The sequence below is a fragment of the Doryrhamphus excisus genome, linkage group LG3 (assembly GCF_037039965.1).
Source record: "Doryrhamphus excisus strain RoL-2023G ecotype Guam linkage group LG3, RoL_Dexc_Guam_v1.1, whole genome shotgun sequence".
Lineage (NCBI taxonomy): Eukaryota > Metazoa > Chordata > Actinopteri > Syngnathiformes > Syngnathidae > Doryrhamphus > Doryrhamphus excisus.
Genome location: NC_136359.1, coordinates 7,228,350 through 7,251,067, shown reverse-complemented (window position 1 = coordinate 7,251,067; position 22,718 = coordinate 7,228,350). Strand labels below are relative to the sequence as shown.

General features: G+C 43.7%; 2 protein-coding genes across 2 annotated transcripts in view; both read left to right on the top strand.

Annotated features, from left to right (window-relative positions):
* LOC131127621 (uncharacterized) overlaps window positions 1-15,993 on the top strand; it is a 29,830-nt gene extending 13,837 nt beyond the window's left edge. The window contains exons 7-15 of the mRNA XM_078789263.1: window positions 309-319; window positions 2,340-3,374; window positions 6,498-6,644; window positions 6,704-6,719; window positions 7,093-7,413; window positions 8,031-8,857; window positions 10,724-10,736; window positions 12,366-12,698; window positions 13,515-15,993. Of these exons, the coding sequence (XP_078645389.1) occupies window positions 309-319; window positions 2,340-3,374; window positions 6,498-6,644; window positions 6,704-6,719; window positions 7,093-7,413; window positions 8,031-8,857; window positions 10,724-10,736; window positions 12,366-12,698; window positions 13,515-14,284 (3,473 nt within the window). The 3' untranslated portion in view covers window positions 14,285-15,993. The remainder of the gene's footprint in view (window positions 1-308; window positions 320-2,339; window positions 3,375-6,497; window positions 6,645-6,703; window positions 6,720-7,092; window positions 7,414-8,030; window positions 8,858-10,723; window positions 10,737-12,365; window positions 12,699-13,514) is intronic.
* A 1,507-nt stretch (window positions 15,994-17,500) lies between these two features.
* Window positions 17,501-20,563, top strand: LOC131127599 (uncharacterized). Its single transcript, XM_058069655.2, has 2 exons — window positions 17,501-17,781; window positions 18,254-20,563. Exons 1-2 carry the CDS (start codon window positions 17,637-17,639, stop codon window positions 19,534-19,536), a joined length of 1,428 nt encoding a protein of 475 aa, XP_057925638.2. The 5' UTR covers window positions 17,501-17,636; the 3' UTR covers window positions 19,537-20,563.
* The last annotated feature ends 2,155 nt before the right edge of the window (window positions 20,564-22,718 follow it).

Sequence of the window (22,718 nt, the reverse complement as noted above, 5' to 3'; positions counted from 1 at the left end):
ATTACTACTGGTAAGTTGGACTGTTTCATTTCACTGATATCATCTCCATTGTGACCCTTAGCCATCATTGACATTTAACTGATGCAGTTCTGTTTGTCACTGTTGTTGTTATGGGAATTCTTGTTGTTGCTGCTGTTTTTGTCTCTCTCTAAATTTTGATATTCATTTGTTTAATTTAAATGAGGTTAAAAAAAAAAACAGGGAAGAAGGGGCAAGAGACCCCCCCCCACACACACACGGGCATATATTAAGACAACTCCAATGTTTAATCCGAATTATCCTTTGATTTCCGGTGTTTTTGATGCTAGGCCTTGGCCGGGTGATGATGTCATATCCTGATACAGCTGCGGCGGCGGGTGCGATGCCACCCTGGGGGGTCGTAAATCACAAGACAATGTCGTCATAGCTACAGCAAAGGAAACGATATCGCCCCTGGGAGGTCGTTAATCACATGCGATGGCGTCATATCGACAGCAAAGGAAACAATGTCACCCCTGGGGGATCATAAATCACATGCAATGCCGCCCATGGGGTGCCCTGGGGGGTCATAAATGTCATTTTGATTACTCTCTAGCTAAATATGCTAAAAGTGATGTTTGTGTCTATTATCGCTATTAAATGATGGTACAAATACATAATCCAAGATGGCGGCTAATGTACACGTGCATGTGTAGCAGATTGGGTTCCATCAGGGGTGCAAAAGCAAAAAAGATGTACTTTTCATTAGTTTTTGCTGTGGGTTGTTTCAACGCTGTAATTATCATGACTTTATTATTTTTGTAAAAGTGCGTCAATGTTTGACTTTATTCCCATAAAATTGCAGCTGTTTTTCTCCTATGCTGTTCCTTTTTTATTTTCCGACTATGCCAGTTTTCTTCTTGTATTTCTGACAATTTTGAATTCATTAAAAAAAATCCAACTTTATTGATTGTTTTTTTTCATCATAGTAGGACTTAAACTCGTATGACTTCATGTAACTGGCCAAATATTTTCCCAAATATTCAATAACAACGATATCAGCCGTATCCGTGTATGCTTTTATGAACCAATAATGTTCATAGAAGGAACAACAGGATGAAGCACCCATGGAAGAACGTCTGACGCTGCGCCATCACCCTGCCACTGACTGGTCTCCCTGTAAAGACCAAAGGCCATGAAGAAGAACCGCAAGGAGACAACCTTTTTGCGCCGCTATCAGACGACACGACGTCACACCCCCTGCGGCTGAATACGCAAGCGATGTCCAAGAACCTTTGAGCAGCGATACGGACTGTGAAGGTGATATCAGGACTGACGACAAACACTCTAAATGTTTTGCCTGCTCGGTTTGTGATAAAAGATTTCGTACACCACTTGATTTAATACAAAAGCAATGTAAAAAATGTAATTAATTGATTTAGTGTTGGAATAATTGTACATAAAGTTATTCTATTTTTACTATATTCTTATGACCTATTTTTACTATATTCTTATGACCTATTTTTACTATATTCTTATGACCTATTTTTCTTTATGACCTACAAACATTTCGTATCACTCACATAACAAAGTAAGATTAACGCTGTACATGTGCTTGATATCACTCACATAACAATGTAAGATTAATGCTGTGACGCCTGCACTCGTGAGTACATCGTGATTAAGGGAAGACAGAACATCCCTCAGCAGATAGTTTTTAACACCCTGAGGGGACACAGGCACGGGTCAGAAGTAGATGACCTCAAAGGGTATGTGTGTATCACCAGAGAATCACATGTCAAGGATGAAGATTGTCCACACATTATGGATAACATGTTGTACAAAGAAACTGGTTTCAACTGGAATAATTAAACCCCCCTTCCCTCAGAAAACTGATTGTAACCAGGGCCTTCCTTCAATAAAAAGGCAAGAGGGCAGGAACTGCTTCAGAGTGAGGTGGCGAATTGTTACTGAACGGTTCCTGATCACTCTTCTTGCAAGTAAAAAGAAACCATCTCTCTGCGTCTTCTTTTGTACAGACAGTGTTTTTACAAGTGTTGGGGTTTTCAACCTGACATTTAGATAAACTTTCAAAGTTGCTAATTTTATTTTTTAAGTTATGTTCAAATAATAATGTTGGCTATTACATGAACTTAATTTAGCATGTCATATACACTCAAATTTTATTGTTGGTAAGCTTAAAACAAAATTTTTGAAGTTGCCATGACTTAATAAAATGAGCTTGGTAACATAATTTTTCTCAACATTAACCTTTCCATTTTAAGTTCCATCTCCTACTGTCACAGTTCTGCTCCTGCCTCCAGCTTGCTAGTTCCTGCCTTCTCCTGGTTTGTTTTTCCATGTTTTCCGATGCCCTCCAGTGGGACGTGGAGAGGCAAGTGGCCGACGCCATGGAGAAGGTCACCCTGCCCAACGGCTGCCCGGCGGGGCGCCTGTTCGTTGTCCCAGGACTCCGACCTGAGGTCCTCCGCTGGGCACACGAGTCCAAGCTGGCGTACCATCCGGGGGCGTTGCGCACCGCCTTCCTCTTGGCACAGCGGTTCTGGTGGCCTTCCTTCCGAGCGGACGTACGGGAGTTTGTGGCAGCCTGTCCCATCTGTGCTCGGAACAAGTCCTCCCACCAGCTTCCAGCTGGGTTGCTGCACCCACTACCCATTCCCTCCCGCCCGTGGTCCCATGTGGCTCTGGACGTCGTCACTTGCCTCCCTCCATCCAATGGCAACACGGTCATACTCACGCTGGTCGACAGGTTCTCGAAGATGGCTCATTTCGTCGCCCTCCCCAAACTCCCGTCTACCCTGGAGACGGCTGACCTGTTGGTCCACCATGCCTTCAGACTGCATGGTATCCCCTTGGACATCGTCTCGGACAGGGGCCCCCAATTTACTTCAGCAGTCTGGAAGGCTTTTTGCAAGTCCCTTGGTGCTTCACCCAGCCTGTCCTCGGGTTACCACCCCCAGTCCAACGGCCAAACGGAGAGAGCCAACCAGGACCTGGAGGCGGCCATCCGTTGCGTCTGCCATCAGCAACCCGCCTCTTGGTCCTTTAATCTCCCTTGGATTGAATACGCTCGCAACTCGCTGGTCAGCTCAACCACGGGCCTCTCACCATTCCATGTGGCATATGGATACCAACCCCAGGCTTTCCCCTCACTGGAGTCAGAGTCTGCTGTCCCTTCAGTGGCAGCCCACCTTAGACGTGCTCGCCGGGCATGGCACAACACCCGGGCCGCGCTGGGCCGCACCTCCGAGCGGAACCAGCGGTTGGCCAACCGCCACCGTTCGGCCGCCCCAGATTACAAGATTGGACAGAGGGTGTGGCTCTCGTCTCGGGACCTACCGCTCCACACGGACTCAAAGAAGCTCCAACCCAGGTACATCGGCCCATATCCAATTGTACGTGTCTTTAGCCCTTCCTCTGTGCAGCTTCGTGGGCGGGAGTGGACTGGGCACACCTGAAGCCCATCTAATCAACTGCCCATTTAAGGCCGCCGCTTGCAGCGGGATTTGCTGGTTCCTCGTTGTTGTTTCCTGCTAACCTATTGGCGCATCAGTGTACCCAGCTCTCCCAAGCCGTCCAGCCAGTCTCCCGCTGTCCTATATGATAATCTCTGTTAGCTGTGCTCTGTGGCGAGATTTTTTGTTTGTCACCGTGCCTTTCCTCGCCACCACCTTGTGTTGCCCTCTGGGCCGTTTTGTCTTGGACTTTGCCTATTAAAAGACTTAAACTGCAACTCCTGTTGGCCTTCCTCTGCATCTGGGGCCCAACCCTGGACAACCCGTGACACCTACAAGACAGTGCAGGAGGCTGAAGCAACATTTCATGGTGAGTAAAATGTATTTCTAATTGTTACTGAAGTGATGGGTTTAAATAAGTCACAGTAGACTTCATTGAGATAAGTAAAATTTAGCTTGTTTAACCATGTGACAGCTAGCTTCTATAGCACTGTTACCACATGTTAGTTGTATTCTTTCCCTGAGCTAGTTTAGCTGTGTTCATTCACATGTGTAGCTGTGCTCTTCCCCAGAGCTTGTTTAACCATGTGACTGCTAACTAAGTTACAGCACTGTTACCTGAGTACCACATTTTTTCTACATATATTTAAACATAATTATATATATATATATATATATATATATATATATATATATATATATATATTTTTTTTTTTCCCACATGTGCAGCTGGACTTTCCCCCAAATCGTGGTCTGATGTTCTTAGAAGAATCAAAGTAGTAAGTAAATTCTTTATCTTGTCTATCTGTTCTGGAGGTGGAAATTTATCATCATGTAAATGCAATGATGTAAACTTACAGTGCATCCAGAAAGTATTCACAGCGCTTCACTTTTTCCACATTTTGTCATGTTACAGCCTCATTCCAAATTGTATTAATTTAATCTCTTACCTCAAAATTCTATACAAAATACTCCATTATGACAATGTGAAAAAAGTTTTTTTGACATGTTTTGAATTTATTAAAAATAGAAAACAAAAAAATCACATTTACATAAGTATTCACAGCCTTTGCCATGAAGCTCAAAATTGAGCTCAGGTGCATCTTTTTTCCACTGATCATCCTTGAGATCTTTCTACAGCTTAATTGGAGTCCATCTGCAGTAAATTCAGTTGATTGGACATGATTTGGAAATATAATAACTGTCTATATAAGGTCCCACAGTTGACTGTGCATGTCAGAGCACAAACACCAAGCATGAAGTCAAAAGAACTGTCTGTAGACTTGCGAGACAGGATTGTCTTGAGGCACAAATCTGGGGAAGGATACAGAAAAAGGTCCGAAAGCCATCAGACCAGAGAATTTTGTTTCTCATGGTCTGAGAGTCATTCAGGTGCTTTTTGGCAAATTCCAGACGGGCTGCCATGTTCCTTTTACTAAGGAGTGGCTTTCGTCTGGCCACTCTACCATACAGGCCTGATTGGTGGATTGCTGCAGAGATGGTTGTCCTTCTGGAAGGCTCTCCTCTCTCCACAGAGGAACGCTGGAGCTCTGACAGAGTGACCATCGGGGCCTTAGTCACCTCCCTGACTAAGGCCCTTCTTCCCCGATCGCTCAGTTTAGAAGGCCGGCCAGCTCTAGGAAGAGTCCTGGTGGTTCCAAACGTCTTCCATTTACGAATAATGGAGGCCACTGTGCTCATTGGGACCTTCAAAGCAGCAGAAATTTTTCTGTATCCTTCCCCAGATTTGTGCCTCAAGACAATCCTGTCTCGCAGGTCTACAGACAGTTCTTTTGACTTCATGCTTGGTGTTTGTGCTCTGACATGCACAGTCAACTGTGGGACCTTATATAGACAGTTATTATATTTCCAAATCATGTCCAATCAACTGAATTTACTGCAGGTGGACTCCAATTAAGCTGTAGAAAGATCACAAGGATGATCAGTAGAAAAAAGATGCACCTGAGCTCAATTTTGAGCTTCATGGCAAAGGCGGTGAATACTTATGTAAATGTGATTTCTTTGTTTTCTATTTTTAATAAATTAAAAAAAAGTCAAAAAAAAAAAACGTTTTCACATTGTCATAATGGAGTATTTTGTGTAGAATTTTGAGGTAAGAGATTAAATTAATACAATTTGGAATGAGGCTGTAACATGACAAAATGTGGAAAAAGTGAAGCGCTGTGAATACTTTCCGGATGCATTGTATATGACTTCAATCAGATTTACATTTGTCACATGTGTCATTGTTTTGAAATATGGGTTGTGAGTGCAAACTTTGTAGATATGATACTTCTACACAAACTGGGTTGCTAAGATATATATATATATAGTTACTGGTACTTAAAAAGCTGTGTGCATTGTTATTATAATTAAGTAAACAACAAATGAAAACTACTTTGAATAAAATGATTAAGTCAGTTGACTTAACATATTTTTTTGAGATACGAACTTTTAATAACGAACAATTATTCACTAAGCATTACTTAAAATAATCTTTGAGTGAAGAGGAAAAGCTAATTCGTGCAATGCTATATTGTTTGTTTGTTCAAAGCAACTTCAAATTAAGTTGTCATAACTAAGGCTAATGGAAATTGTTGGGTTGATTTTTTTTGTTGTTGAGGCTAAACATTTATTTTTTGAGTGTATAAAGGCCAATTTAAACCGACACATGCCGACGCACACAGCGAAAATACCCGCTACTTGTTCCGTTTGCAGTAAAAACCTTCCACAGGAAGTCGAATATCATCACACACGAGGACGCACACTGGAGAAAAACCTTTTTTGTGCTCAATTTGTGGGAAGAAATTTGCTCAGATGTCCACTTTGAAGAAACACATGACAACACACAGTTTAAATCGTGGCCTAAACAAATTGGTATTTACTATATTGTATGATTGTACCCGATTTTACTAAAACTAGACTAAAATGTTTTTGTCGACTAAATCGCTGGTCGAGATGTTTTCCTTTAGCCGCAGCGGGGTCCCTTGGCTTTAAAGCCAAAGGCCCCCCCTCGTCCGGATTATGGTCCCTTGGGCGCTGATGCTCAGCTAAGTATTCCAGGTAGTCACCACTCTTGACTCCATCAACCTGGATGTCCGACCGAGGTTGAAGCTGCTGTCCCAGCTACAAGCCCCCATGTTATCCCTCATGCAGGAAGAGGTAGCGGTCAATCAGCTGATTCAGGAAGTCCACATCATTCCACAGTTGGTAAGTTCTACAACTAAGACTGGGTGCCCTTGTCCATTTTCTTTACTAATGTTTCCAAGCTGGGCCGCTCGCACTGTCGGTGAGGAATCACAAGCTAGGGAACTCGCCACGTCGGAAATCGCAGGAGGTCATTGCTCAATATAAGACGCTAAAATAATCCCACAGCAACTCGGAGTATCAGTATTTAAAATAACAAATTATTTGAACTTTTTCCCATCATGCATTCCATCGGCCACGGCCCTTCTCAACCACAACCCCCCAGCAGCGCTTCCAATGATTTGAGTTCAGTGGGACACGTTTGGCCATTCCACGTCAAGCCGATACTTTGCTTGTCGTACATAAATAAATCATATATTTATATTAACAAAACCTGATTTCCAAAGTCACCGTATAACGATTACTTCGACACCCCATCGCCTCTTTCTTCCCCACCTGTCGTCGTGAGCAGTTTTCATTAAGGCCGCAAGATGGCGGCAGTGTGACACCACGGATGCTGTCGCTCCCGTAAAACCAAAGAAGACAAAAGGCGGAAGTGGGAAGGAGAGATCGACAGTTATTATCGGCGACGCTGTTCAAGTGTGGTCGATAAAGGACAGCATTAAAATGTTGAAAGAGTTGGTGAAGGAGCGACTCTTGGCGGCAGCCGAGGAAATATTCGGGCTGTTTGAAAGAACGATCGCGTCTTACGAGGAGGAACTTTGTCGAACAAAAGAGGAGAACGAGCGACAAAGACGACAATTGGAAGTTGTCTGCAAGACTCACGTTGAAGGTATTTTTATGCGTGCACTGATCTTCTGAATCATTTAAATGGCCTTGTATTCATATTACCGATATTATTCATAATTTAAGGCCAGTGTTGACATATAAGGCAAGATGGCGGCCAGTGTAAACCTGTACAGGACACATTTGTATTGCCTTGTGTTTGTTCGGCTTATACGCATTTAGATACACGGGCTATAAAAGTAACAGAACGATAAAAAATAATTGAGTCATGATCTGCGGTTTTCTATTTCATCTCCGAATGTTTCTTCCTTGGAGAAACTTTGGCTATAATCACTGTAAACATCCCTTGTGTCGTAAACCGCCATGTTCCCCGAGTGAGACTACCCCCATGGCATTGCTTCCGGAAATGAGGCCGAACTTGGAGAATTTGTGGGACAGGGAACGTTTCAAAACACGCCCGCATTGTTTTGGTCCTCAGTTCAGTTGAAAAGTTGGTCCAGTCATTGATTTTCTTGAACCGAATGTTAAAATCTCCTCGTCAGAGTTGTGTGTCCCTAGACTCCCAGTAATCCAAGGTCAAAGTTCACAATAATTCACAATTAATTAATTAATAATTTCATGTAGAAGATCTCTTCGTGAAATATTCCGATTTGTGTGTGGCAGACGTCCAGCAGCCCCCCCGTGTTAAAAAGGAAGAGGCGGAACTTTGGACCCCTCAGGACGGAGGGCGTCGTCTTGGGTGGGAGGGGGCCGATCTTGCCAAGTTGCCACTGACGGTGGTCTCTGTGAAGGCTGAAGACCACGAAGACGAACCACAAGCAGGCGACCTTCTGGCACCGCTATCAGACGGAGACGACACAAGGTCCAACTCCCGCGGCGGGACCCAGGGACCTTTGAGCAGCGACACAGACAGTGAAGGTGACGTGAGGACTCGGGGCGACAGCAAGCACTCTGAATGCTCTAGAAAGAAGATGGGTAAAAACGGGTTGACCTGCTCAGTTTGTGCGAAAGGATTTCCCAAAAAGGGCGATCTGGGCCGACACATGCTGACGCACACGGGAGAAAAACCCTTCATTTGTTCGGTTTGTGGCAAAAGCTTCCACCAGAAGTCAAATATCATCACACACATGAGGACGCACACTGGAGAGAAACCTTTTGTGTGCTCGGTCTGTGGCGATAAATTTGCACAGAGGTCCACTTTGAAGAAACACATGAAAACACATACGGGAGAAAAACCCTTTAGTTGCTCAGTTTGCGGGAAAAGATTCCCTCATAAGTATACAATGGTGTCCCACATGAGAACGCACACGGGAGAAAAACCCTTTAGTTGCTCGGTTTGTGGCGAAAGATTCTCCCAAAAAGCAAACATGCTGAAGCACAGGAAAACACACACGGGGGAAAAAGCTTTTAGTTGCAGCGTTTGCGGGAAAGGTTATTCTTATAAGAAAGGTCTGACAGCTCACATGCAGACACACGATGGAGAGGAAACGGCCATTTTGGGATAAAAGCCACGTAGGAAGGAAGGGAGAGCTGCTGCCGGATTCCCTCTTGGGCTCCAAGATATTGTGGCGCCACAAATGGAAGCTGTATGAATCTACTATTGACAGTGTCACCATTGCTGTTACTATAATTATTACTATTAATCAGGGGGGTCGCAAGAGGTTGCAAGACTAGAACACCCCATCAATGAAAATAGCCTGGATAATTTCGCCGGCCTCCATATGTTTTTTTTTTTATATTTTCCTCGTCTCTGATATTTTTATTCACATTTTTTTCCATGTGTTCTCCATCCGTGAATGGCTTCCAGACTTGGACATTTTCTTGCTAAATCTGGCAACTTTCCAAATCCTCTTGGCGAGTGTGATGGAAAATTTTATATTTCACAGGTATAACATAGGTTACACATTGTGTGAATTACTTTACGGCCTTTTGTAGAGCTTCAACGCTTGCATCCGAGCACATCCTGCTGTTCCTTCAAGGATGGTGGCACAGCAGGAGGCTATCTGTAACCTGGGGTTAGGGGCAGTGTCGGAGGAGGTCATTCTTTGATCAAAGCTCTACCTTCACGGGACAGGGGACATCAAGAGGTCCCACTAAATGGTTGACCCTAGGAGGTTATCTCACATGGGTGTGACAAACCGTGCCAGAGGAATGGGTGTGTAGGCTAACCCCCATACATGAGGGTGGCATTGGGGGAGTGACATGAATGTCTCTTTTCTATTGTAATGTAATTCATTTGCATGCTATGGAGTATAAAAGTTCCCGCCAAGAGGCCACTCTTGGCCAGACACCTACAGACCGCCATGCATACTGTGTGTTGTCTGACCCCTTTGTTTTGCAAAGGTAATAAAAACTGCCAGAGGTATATATTTAGTATTTCAGGCATTCTCTATCCTACTTAGGATGATAGAAAAAATTTCCACAATAGCGACCTTTTTTACTTTTATTTTGTATACTTTTCCTGCTGGCGTTGGGAGATTTCTCTGGTATTTTGAGACGTAAAAGTCCCAGCATGTATTTTAGGGTTGCTGCTGAGAGGTCCTCCTTGTCCTTTCCTCGTTCATCCAATCAGCAGTCAGAATGCATTCACAGACCTACGGTGAGTGGGATAGTTGACTTTCTTTCCTCTTTCAGTATACTTGCTATAGTATTTATTATTTAAAGGTAACGGAACTAAGTTGCTCACCGGGGAAGAAAACATGGAGATGCAGAGTAAATCCAGACGGACCAGCGTAAAAAGTGGTGGTGTGCGTTGAATACAGTTGTAGCAAGCGTTTGACAGACAGTACAGAAAACATATGTCACCAACGCCAATTCCAACAGTGAAAAATGACTTGTTAAAGGAAATATTGCATTATTATTATTATTATTATTCATGATCATAAGATTAGTGGTTTATTTGGTCTCAAAAATGTGGACAATTATATAGTTTTGTATCATTTGTGAGACAATAAACATTTCAACCGCACCCGCCTTGATTTGTTACGCAGTTGCGACATTTTTCTTCATTTCACTTCACTCAAATGAATGTCAAATCTAGTGACTCCCTGAGTATTAATACACTGACATATGCAGTTAATATACGTACATATAGTATGTATAATATACATAATACATTGAAACTGTGCAATTTTGACCTGGCTGTTATAAATCGGCACCAAATGTTTGTCTTTTGCTTCCGTCCAACCTAACAAGCGTTTGTTACGGCGAATAAACCTTCTTTCAGGCCTCACTTCCAAATACGCAAACCTCATGATCTGAAACGTTGGCATGGTTTAACACCAGAATCCAACATTCTGGCTACATTAGTGGACAAAGCATTGTAGGTCCCCTTTAACGTCATGAATCCCTTCCAGACGGTCCGACTCAGTGATGCGGAGTAAACAAAACAAACGCGATTTTTGAGGCTAAACAAGAGATCAAAAACGTTGGAAGTTAACTGAAAAATGTGCTAACTGAGGCGGATGTTAACCAAAGCACCACTATATGAGTACACACAGGAGAAAACCTTTTGATTGCTCACACGAGAAGATCTGCATTTTTTTGGATGCTGAACAAAGAGGGCAAAATTTCAGCAAAAATTTTGATGTTAACTGAAACACTCGCAAACCGAGGCGGATGTTAACCGAGGCGCCACTGTGAGTACACACAGGTGAAAAACCTTTTGATTGCTCACACGAGAAGATCGGCTGTGTGTACGATATGGGATGTGTCCAAGTGTCCAAGTCCGTGTACTAAACAACAACTGAAGCAAATAAGAAATCTGAATCAGAAACTTTACAGGGCTCTACATTAAAAACCAAAATGACTTGCCCATAGGGAATCCTTAAGGTGAGAACTACTTGCCCGAACTTGCCCCATGTAAAATGAAAAGACTGCCATAATGAGAATTTCAAATAAATAAAATAAATAATACCTTACACATCGTAGTCGTAGTAAGCAGTGATATAAGTTGTGCACCACAATGAAACATTATTGAATAGACACATTTGTGTACTAGTAAAGTGTTTTTAATCCAGAAAAAAAAGCTCAATGGTCAAACAATAATTTGTGAAGCAAAGGTGAGGAAAATCCACAGAGAAATGGAAGCGCTAGATTTTGTAGCTTGTGCAAAATCAGCACTTGGTATTGGATCTAATGGGTGGTGTTTCATTGTGACCACTTCAAATTGTCACAGCAATGTGATTCACTCACCTGGGCCATCATTTGATTTGCTGCCGCTAATAAAATACTTGTTTAGGAGGCACTGGTTCATCACTTTTTGCTGTTTCCTTCAGAATTAGACGATGTTGGCCTCGACGCCATGATGGATGTTTTCGTAGTCAAACGATCGCTGATTGGTTGATCGCAAACAACGGGTGTGGGTAAAACGCGGACTGTGGATTGCGGACCGCGGTCTAAATAAACGATTCTGATTGGTCCATTTCAAGATTTGCAAGGATTGGTTTGCAAATTACCACCGGAATTACGCAGTCCGTGTTTTACCAACACCCAACAAGAACCGCTTTAAAAAAAACATGTATGGCATGCTAAAGTGCACTTGCCCGACGGGAATATCACTGATTGGATTTACTTGCCCGAATTTTGTTTTAACTTGCCCCGGGCCATCGGTACATCGTTATTGTCGAGCCCTGCTTTATTGTCTCGGTACGGGACAACCAAATTATGTGCAAACATCTTTCTTGCAAAATAAAAGAAGAAAGACAAATAATAAAACCATTTTAAAAGGAGTAAAGACATATAATAAAAACATAGTTAAAAAAGAGAAAATAAAACGGAATTTATATTCTGAATTAGCTGTGGTGTATGAATTCAGAAATATTGCACATCTATATTAATATTGTACCATGGCGTTACATTAACAGCTCTAAAAACAAAAAAGTTGATTTTCTAACAAGGTCTTCCTTTCAGACTACACGAGTGTGCGTCGAAAATCAGGGCGCAAACGGCTCACATCCTCTGAGTAAACGCAATTTGGGTTGTGGCGATTTGGCGCAGTCTTCGGTGCGGCCGCGAGATGGCAGTGTGCCGTGGCGGATTTTTTTCACCCGCCGTCGAAGGAGAAAAGGGTGGAAGTCAGAAGAGGAAAACAGGCTAAAATTAGCAACCCATCAAGCGGCTGTTTACTGGAATTGATGAGAGGAAACACCAAAATGCTAAAAGAATTGGTGAAGGAGCGACTCATGGTGGCGGCTGACGAAATATTCGCGCTGTTTGAAAGAACGATCGCGTCCTACGAGGCGGAACTTTGTCGGACGAGAGAGGAAAAGGAGCGGCATCGACGACAACTGGAAGCTGTTAGCAAGACTCATATGAGCCGACCTGTGGAAGGCATGTTTACTGTTCTTCTTTTTGCAACACATTTATATTATAATAGGCTTTTCTAAAAAGTCAGTATTAGTGAGATCAAAACTCAGAGAAAAACGTTTGTGCTTCGTCTTCGACATGTTAAAACGGGTGGCAGCCATGCTGACATTTCGATCAACCAATTCTTAAAACTACTCGGTGGTCACGTGACAGCTCTGCTGCTCGTCATGGCAATTCCGGTTCTTTTTAGAGAGCCGGTTCTTTTGGCTCGGCTTATTAAAAAGTGTCTCAATCGTCGCTGCATGCTTAGGATCTTGGACCTCCTGAAAGATGACCCCCCGCCCCACTGAGGTCAGGAGCATTTTTTTGAGTGTCTCAGGTCCTGATGTTGATGATGTTCCCGCCATCGTGCATCACTGTAGGGATGGTACTGGTCAGGTGATGACCAGAGAAGGTCCAAGAGTCCTCCGTTTGCGCCCTGTTGGAGTGCTCGCTCTTGTTCTGCCTGCCTCTCCCGATTGCCCGGTTGAAATGGTTGTCCAGCTCTAGAAAGAATCCTGGTGGTTCCAAACGTCTTTCCTTTCAGGATGTTGGGGGCCACTGCCCCCGTCGGGACCCCCCGTCGGGACCCCTTGTCGGGACCCCTCGTCGGGACCCCTCGTCGGGTTTGCTTCACCTTGTGATGTAACATTCATTGCCCACGGTGGGACGTTATATCGATGTGTGTTCTTTTCCAAAGAGTTCTTGGCTGAGTTTTATTTTTCTGACCTTTTGAGCTGCTCGAACGTATTTGATGGATGATGTAATATTTGACATGTTTGGGTCGCTTGTGCTCTGCAGGCGTCCAGCGGTTGATTGGTCGTCAAGAAGGACGCCCCCCTCGGCTGCAGGAGGATCCCCAGCCCCCCCACGTCAAAGAAGAAAAGGAGGAAGTCTGGATCACTCAGGAAGGGGAGCGTCTTCAAGAGTGGGAGTTCCCACTGACTGGTTTCTCTGTGAAGACGGAAGACCATGAAAAGGAAGCAGACAAGCTCTTCGCCCCTCTATCAGATAGTGACAACACGTCCGACTCCCCCGAGGCTGAAGACGGGGACGACACCCAAGAAGCTTTTGAGGAACCTTTGAGCAGCGGTACGGACTGTGAAGGCAACACAAGGACTCAGACTGGCAACAAACACACACGTAAAGAACGTTTGACTTGCTCCGTTTGCGCTAAAGGATTTCCTAAAAGGGGCGACCTGACTCGACACATGCGGACTCACACTGGGGAAAAACCTTTCAGCTGCACAGTTTGTGGCAAAAGATTCCCGCGGAAGTCCACTGTCATCACGCACATGAGAACACACACTGGAGAAAAACCTTTTCGTTGTTCGTTTTGTGGTAAAGGATTCTCTCAAAATGTCGCAATGGTGTCCCACATGAGAACGCACACCGGAGAAAAACCCTACAGTTGCTTGGTTTGTGGGAAAACATTCTCTCGGAGGTCATACATGGTGTCACACGCCAGGACGCACACAGGAGAAAAACCATACTCTTGTTCACTTTGTGAGAAAACCTTCACTCGGCACAACAATTTGATGGCACACTTGCGCTCGCACAATGGAGAATAACGTTTTCCTAAAAGGTCCAACTGAGCCATGGTCGCCTCGGAAGTCATGATCCTTGTAGCTTCCAACCATGTCTTAAGCTCGTAAGAAACACTGACTTGCTAACAACCTCGGTTCTGATTGGCTGAGGACGACACGGATGGACCTCGGGGCTCCAGACGGCCACTAAAACAGGAGACATGGCGAGAACATAGAATATGTTGGAAAGAGTGACGGCGTCGTACAAGGGGGAGCTTTGAACCAGCGACCACAACAGCGACTGTCGGAATTGTGGGTATCACCGTATGCAAAACACCACAGACTTTTTTTTGTCACTTCGGGGTGGGGGGGGATCCACGTCTTTGCACTGCACCGACACATCAAGTTTATTTCAGCGACTTTACTTGATAAGAAGCTTAAGCAACACTTAATACGGTTCACTGCTGTAATTAGCATCTTCGTGATGAAAAACGTCCGTCTCAGCCTCATCTCTAGAACGAACAAGTCAAGTCCTCTATAGAACGAGTCACGTCCTCTATAGAACGAGTGAAGTCCTCTAGAACTAGCCAAGTCCTCTAGAACTAGCCAAGTCCTCTAGAACTAGTCACGTCCTCCATAGAACTAGTCCAGTCCTCCATAGAATGAGTCCAGTCCTCCATAGAATGAGTCCAGTCCTCTATAGAACGAGTCACGTCCTCTATAAAACGAGTCAAGTCCTCTAGACCTAGTCACGTCCTCGATAGAACAAGTCACATCCTCTGTAGAACGGGTCAGGTCCTCTGTAGAACGGGTCAAGTCCTCTATAGAACGAGTCAATGCCTCTAGAACTAGTAAAGTTTATTTATATAGGCCTTCATCGCAAAAGAGCCTCAAAGGGATATGCCTGCATATGCCAAGAGGAGACCCCCCGCCCCCGCCCATGTTTGTTGTTATTTTCCAAATATATCAACTTTCTTCTTAAATATTCTTTGGAAATGTTGTTTTTGGGATATTTTGGCTGTCATCCCATAATATTATAACCCCCCCACCACCACCACCACCAAAAATGACAACTTTTTGTTTTGTTTGTTTCTCAGAATATTAAAACGTTTCTTGAAAATATTTTGTTATTTAATATTTCAGCTCCATGCTCCTAAAAAGACATTGTTTTAGTAGCATGGTTATTTTGTGTAGAGGGCGCTAATCATGTTAGAAATTGTATTTCGAAGGTAGTAAACAGGTTTTTTTTTGATACCATTACTGCAAACATATGTCTCCAGTTATTTTACCTGAACTAGAAAAGGACAAAGCTTTGGAATTTTCTCGTTGGGCACAGTTAGACCGCCAATTATTTCTACATTTTATTTTACTACCTGTACTGTACCTCATAAGTTCCATTTTGTGCTTATTCTGCATTTATTTCATTGAAATGTGCATCAAATCTAATAAACAAAACAACCAGGATGAACTCTAAACACGATGAAACTGAGTATGCTGCCTATGAAGTAGAGCAGTGATTTTCAACCACTGTGCCGCGGCACACTCGTGTACCTTGAGAAACCGTCAGGTGTGCCGTGAGGAATTATCCAATATCACTTTTTTATCATTAACATTTATTAATCATCATTTGCAAATATTATGTCAATAGCTATGAATATGGACCCAAATATTACAATTGCATTTGGTTTATTTGCTCAAACAGAAAGAATTGAACAGGGATGGAATATTCCATTAACCAATCCGATTGAGGCATCTTGTGCCCGCTCAAACGGAAAGTTGTCAGGGTGTCTTCTTCTTCGTGGTATTTTTCTTCTTCTGTTGTTTATTGGCGGTTGGCAAGCAGCTTTTGTGTGCATTAGCGCCATCTGTGAAACAGAATCTAAACCAGGGGTGGGCAAACTACGGCCCGGGGGCCACATCCGGCCCGCCAAGTGTTTGAATACGGCCCGCCCAATCTTTCCAAAGTATTTCATTTAAACTCAACATACAACCTGGCATCATGGCCTGAGCCAACCTTTTGATGGTTTTATCAATTTCGTTTTTTGACATGGTCTGTTGTTTACAAAGTGCTCCTGAAAAAAGGGACACAAGCACATAATAATAATAATAACAATAATAATAATTATTATTATTAGATTATTATAATTATTATTATAACTATTATGATTAGTATAATTATTATATTAATGCTAATTATTATATTAATTATATATAATATTATTGTTATATTTGCATATTTTACATAATAATAATGTAATAATTATTATTTTAATTTTATTGTAATTATTATAATATTTTATTATTTTTAAAATATTTAAATATAAATATGAAATACTAAATAATAATAGCAGATTGCATGACAATTTTACAGATACAATAATACCAGGTGGACTGTTACGTGTAAAATATATAGTCTGCCCCCCCGTAAATTTTGTCATATCAATGCGGCCGCGAGTCAAAAGTTTGCCCACCCCTGATCTAAACCCTTCTATACTTTATTCACAAGTGCAGTTTTATTAAAAAAGAAAATACATATCTATATAAAACATGTCCTGAGTTTAATTATAAAATATTAGCAAGATTGAATTTGATCTTTTCCTGTTTAAATTTATCCCGGGTGCGTTCTTTCAGCGCATGCTCAGATATGACGTAACACGCAGATCCAGGCGTTCTTCAGTTTTAAAAATGGAGGCGAGCAATCGGCACTGGACTAAGCAAAGTTTGTTTTTGATTCAAACTAAATTTCAAGACTGGACAGACGAAAAACTGACTACAGAGTTATTCCAACAAGTGGAAGAAAACTTGGGGAAGTCGGTATCACGTGATGTTGATGTTTACGTTTTTCTGCGCATGCCCCATTGCCTATTCTGGTTGATTTTCACGGCGCATGTAGACAAGAGATTGGAATATTCCATTCTATGGATACCATTGTTTCCCGAAAGGTCATTTGGAAAGAGAAAAACTGGTCATGTAAAAACGTCGCTACTGTCGAGTGTCTGTGGTGTAAAGACTGGCAGAGCAATGTAATATTGGTCCGTGTGGCAACACCAACCTTGTTCCTCCGATAGACTTATTGGTGCACGTGTGAGGTCGTGGTGACATTTTGTAACATTTTTGGTTAGTGGTGTGCCACAAGATTTTTCCAATGTAAAAAAACGTGCCGTGGCTCAAACAAGGTTGAAAAACACTGAAGTAGACAACGTTGCAGCTGCAATCTTCAATACCACCGTCAGATGGCAGCGGTGCGGCTTGGATGCTTTAGCTTCCGTAAAGAAGAAAACTACGGAAGTTGGCATAACACAAGATAAAAGGCGAAGGTGACAAGGCGGACTTGAGCAAACAATCAAACAAACCACAAAATATTGAAATATTGTAATAGTTGTCGAAGGAGGGGCTAATGGAGGCAGCCGATGAAGCATTCGAGCTGTTTGAAAGAACAATGGCGTCGTACGAGGAGGAAGTTTCTCGAAGGAGAGAGGACGAGGGGCGTCGGCAACAACTGGAAACTGTTAGCAAGACTCAATCTGTGCAACGCAATGGAGGTGTGTTTAACGTGTTCGCCGTCGTTACGGCACTCTTTCGGTCGCAAATATACGGAGCCAAAGAGGCGGCGTTAACCGGTTCTACAGTTCAGTTGGTGTAAACTGCAAGATGGCGGGTTAGACGTTTAAGACCAAAGCTGGAGCTGGCAACATGGCTTCCGGTGCTACCGTGGCACACAGGAACTCGTCAGATGGAATCTGCAGCAACAAAACAACAATGCTATTTTACGTGATGGGTTCACCTGCTGTGGATGCGTTGTGTTGTTTTGTTGCACCACGAGGAAGTATGTCGTTCAGTTTGATGACCTGATGAGAGGCGGCCCCTCTGCCAAGTTCTTTAACCCCCGTGTGCCATCAATTGTAGGCGAAAGTTCACTTGGGGGGGGGGGGGACTTCAGGCTAGTAGAGTATGAATGGAGGGACTCTGTCATCTTTGACATGTTTGACCTAAAGTTGTTTGCATGTCCTGCAGACGTCCAGCAGCCGATCGGCTGTCAGCTGCCGTGTCAGAGCTCCACTTTGAAGCAGGAGGATCCCCGGCCCCCCCATATTAAAGAGGAAGAAGAGAAACTCTGGATCACTCAGGATGGAGAGTGTCTTCTCGGGCCGGGGCCATTGAGTGGTGTCTCCGTGAAGACGGACGACCGTGAAGACGTACAGCAGCTGATGGGTCATCAAGAAGAACGTGCCGCTGAACTGCAGGTGGGGAGCATCCCTGTGAAGCAGGAGGATCCTCGGCCCCCCCACCTTAAGGAGGAAAAGAGTCTTTTAGTGCCAGAAAAAGCTGATCTCACCACGTTGCCTCTGACTGGTGTCTCTGTGAAGACCGAAGAGCATGAGGACAGCCTCTTAGTGCCGCTATCAGACAGCGACGGCACAACATTGCACTCTCCCGAGGCTGACGGCAGCCAGGAAGCTTTGAGCAGCGATGCGGACTGGGAAGCTGATATGAGGACTCACACCGGCAACCAACACCCTGAACACTGGAAAGAGAAGACCTGCTTTACCTGCTCCGTTTGCAGTGAATCTTTCTCTTCTAACAGCGATTTGACGCGACATGCGAGAGCGCATCCTGAAGAAAAACTCTTTAGTTGCTCAATATGCGGCAAAAGATTTTCTCGAAAGTCAGTTCTCGTAACACACACCAAAACACATTTGGTGGAAAAACCTTTCAGTTGTTCAGTTTGTGGTAAAGGCTTTGCTCAGAAGGGCGTGATGGTGGCACACAAGAGAACACACACGGGAGAAAAACCCTTTAGATGCTCCATTTGCGGCCAAAGATTCTCTCGGCATTCGGGTGTGGTATCGCACATGAGAACACACACAGGGGAAAAACCTTTCAGATGCTCAGTTTGCGGCGACAGTTTTTCTCGAAAGCGCAATGTCACGCAACACATGAGAACGCACACTGGAGAAAGACCTTACGGCTGTTCGCAGTGCGGCAAAAGATTCTCCCAAAGGTCAAATTTGGTAGCGCACATCAGGATACACACCGGAGAAAAACCTTTCATGTGCTTAGTTTGTGGCGAAAGTTTCGTGGATAAGGTCACCCTGATTGCGCACAAAGGAATACACACCGGTGAAAAACCATTTCATTGCTCAGTCTGCGGTAAAAGCTATTCTTATAAGAGAGATCTGACGGCGCACATGCGGACACACACGGGAGAAAAAACTTTTAGTTGTTCGCTTTGTGGTAAAAGTTATTTTTATAAGAGAAGTTTGATGGCACACTTGCAGACACACAACGGCGAATAAAAGATTGTCACATCCACCAACGTCAGACGCCTTCGCTACACCGAGCGACGGAGATCCCCGCTATGGAGATATGGCGGTGGAGAGGCTGCCTGGCGGGAGTGAAGCACCAAAAAGACGGTATTAAGGTTGCTGTGTATCAACCATCTTTACCGTCTGTCGTCATGGGAATGCTAGATGGAAGCGCTAACGGCGCTAACCCGTCTGCAGAGACGACCGGGACTGCAGCAAGATTTCTGTATTTATTTTAACAAGATAATATGTACTATTTTATTTCAGCGGCTATTTTTCTCGAAGATTGTTTACATTTTAGTAAAACTTTGCACATATATTTGACTTTTTTCTAAAAATATGGGGATATACGTATATTGATATTCAATATCCCTCTGCCCTACGTCAAACCGCTAAGATTAAAAATAGCTGTGATTTCTGTAAATTAAAAAAATGCTCCAACAGGCGACATTACTCGGAATATGCGAGGGTTTTTTTCCTGCCTGATCACAAACGTTCACTTGAAGAAGAAGGCCCGACGTTGGGCGGAAAACCTTATCCGCCACCTGGAAGTCCAATGCCACGGCATTTGAAAAGTGCAAAAGGTTTGCCTCCGTGGAGTCACGCCGACTGCTCGGCGCATGTGCCCGAATACAGTGCACCTTGTTGGGCCATGCCAGGTGGCTCCTCTCCCTCCATTCTCTGCTTCTCCTGTGCCGGTGGTAAATTCATGATTGATTAGGATAAATCAACAGGCCCCCAAATTTACCTCCAAATGTGCACATAAAATCGGTATGTCAGTCTTGAGAAACAAAGTTATGGGCTTTGTTTTGAGAAAAAGGGATGAAGTACAACATACAAACGACTTTTGCTGTTGATGTTTTATGTTCTATTATCTTGATGTCATGTTTGAATGTATTTTATTTGAGGTTATTATTATTATTATTCGGACATTTTATTCAATTCCTTGTGTACTTCTTTTCCATGCACCGCCATGACTCATTTTATTGCTTGTCTCGACAATAAAGACGGCGACATCTTTCCAACTCGGCTCCGCTTTTGAGCAGTTTTCCATAATGCCGCAAGATAGCGGCAGTGTGTCGTCACGTGTCTCTCGAATCGAAGAAGAAAAAACGGCAGAAGTTTGCGTCTGTAAAAAAAAAACGACAAAAGGGACGAAGTCGACTCAAGTGGGGATCGAGTACATTCCGTACATTGAAAGAGTTGCGGAAGGAGCGACTGGCTGATGAAATACTCGGGCAGTTTGAAGGGACGATGGCGTCGTGCGGGGAGGAACTTTCTACCCCGGAAGCTAGCAAGACTCCCATCGTGCTAAACGTAGAAGGTATGTTTGCATATTCGGTAACCATTGTGTCGCAGACCACGCGAACCGGATTTATATTTGAAATTACCGCACAGTTGTTTACCAAAATCCAAGATGGCGATGTAAACAAATGTGCATCACATTGGGACACGCATGCACCGTACTACTTGGTGTTGGTGGCGACTTTATAGGCAATGGTTCCATATGATCCTACTTGTACTAAACATACTTTACACCAAATCAAACATTAAAGCTAGATAGATGGCTAGAGTAGGTAGATATCCCGCCCACTTCCTGCTCTGACGTGACACGCACGTCACATTCGCTGTCAATTCGTTGTTTTTTTTTTCTTATAATTTTGTGGAATCAAATTTTTAACACGATTTTATGCTGAACATTTTCATGAATTAATTTTTTAATTCATTTTATTGAAGGGGACCTATGATGCTTTCCCCCCTGTTCTGACCTATAAATGGATTAGAATGTTGGATTCTGGTGTTAAACCATCCAATGTTTGCGCCTTTGGAAAAGCAAATGTGGCTTTCCCTTACGCATAGACAATGTTAACACATAAGCAGAGCTTGCAGAGAGACCATTTCATCCAAGAAGAACTCAAGTTAGTCGACTTTTATGACCCCGCCTCTTAAAAGCATCGGATCGAGAATTGCATGGAGCCGACATGGAAACAAGGAAATACAATCGGTGCAGACTGAGTTGTGCCTAAAGCGCATCTGTGTTGTTTGTGTACCGTAGAGGTGCAGCAGGTGACGAGTCGTCAAGAAGAACATCCCCCTGAGCGACCGCGGGTGAGCGCCATTGTGAAGCAGGAGGATCTCGGTGTTGTGCCGAGTTTTGCATGCCTGCCGGTGTTGTGCCGAGTTTTGCATGCCTGCCGGATTTTGCATCCACCTCGGGAGCGCGCACGCTCAGTTAAAACCGAAAATATGTGACGCTGCGGTGTTTTTTCGCCACAGGACTTCACGATAATGAAGATATTATACTTTGTGTCTCCTTTATCAGTTACTATGAGATACCTAAAGCACACAGTATATGAAAACTTCGATTTATTGGCTTGGTATTTGTTTGGTATGTCAAGCATTTGACGCATGCGTATCCAGGAATACGGTGAGTGGAGCGGGTTAGACATTTACAATGTAATTGTGGCGCTTTGTAACACATTTCTTCCGCCAATAATATATTTCTGCATAACTAATGACAAATATGTAATGTGGAAGTATTTACCTATTCATTTTGTGGCCAGGAGCTGACGTAATTTCTATGAGGCAGTCGATCTCACCCGTTTGACATACTTTGGACTGTAAAATGACAAATAAAAGTGTTGAACTTGGGGGCTCCACTCATTCATTCATTATGTGGCAACACCATGGTTATTCCGGCCCTCCAGGTCAAAGAGGAAGAGGAGGAACTCTGGATCGCTCAGTAAAGAGAGTCTATCCCTGATCTCGCCGAGTTGCCACTTATTGTCGTCTCTGTGAAGACTGAAGACCACGACAAGGAGCCTCCCGAGTACATGCAGCGTCATCCACATCCAAGAGAGGAGGAGAATGGAGGGGCGGAGCTTCCAGACGGCGGCTCCCCACACCACACAACGACAGAAGCTGATGGCGACCGCTGTGGAGGATCACCATCAAATAACCTCTTAGCCCCGCTATCCGACAGTGAGGCTGAAGGCGGGGACCAAATCCAAGAACCTTTGAGACACGACAACAAACCCTCTGAATGCTCTCAAAAGAAAATGGGTAAAGAACGTTTCACTTGCTCAGTTTGTGCGAAAAGCTTTTATTCTAAGAGGGATTTGACTCAACACATGAGGACACATACAGACGAAAACCCTTTTAGTTGCTCCGTA

Excerpts from the sequence above, each read along its gene's own strand:
- LOC131127599 (XM_058069655.2), top strand. The coding sequence starts at position 17,637 with ATGGAGGCAGCCGATGAAGCATTCGAGCTGTTTGAAAGAACAATGGCG. Across the intron at positions 17,782-18,253 it reads ATCTGTGCAACGCAATGGAG|ACGTCCAGCAGCCGATCGGC; the intron begins GTGTGTTTAACG and ends CATGTCCTGCAG.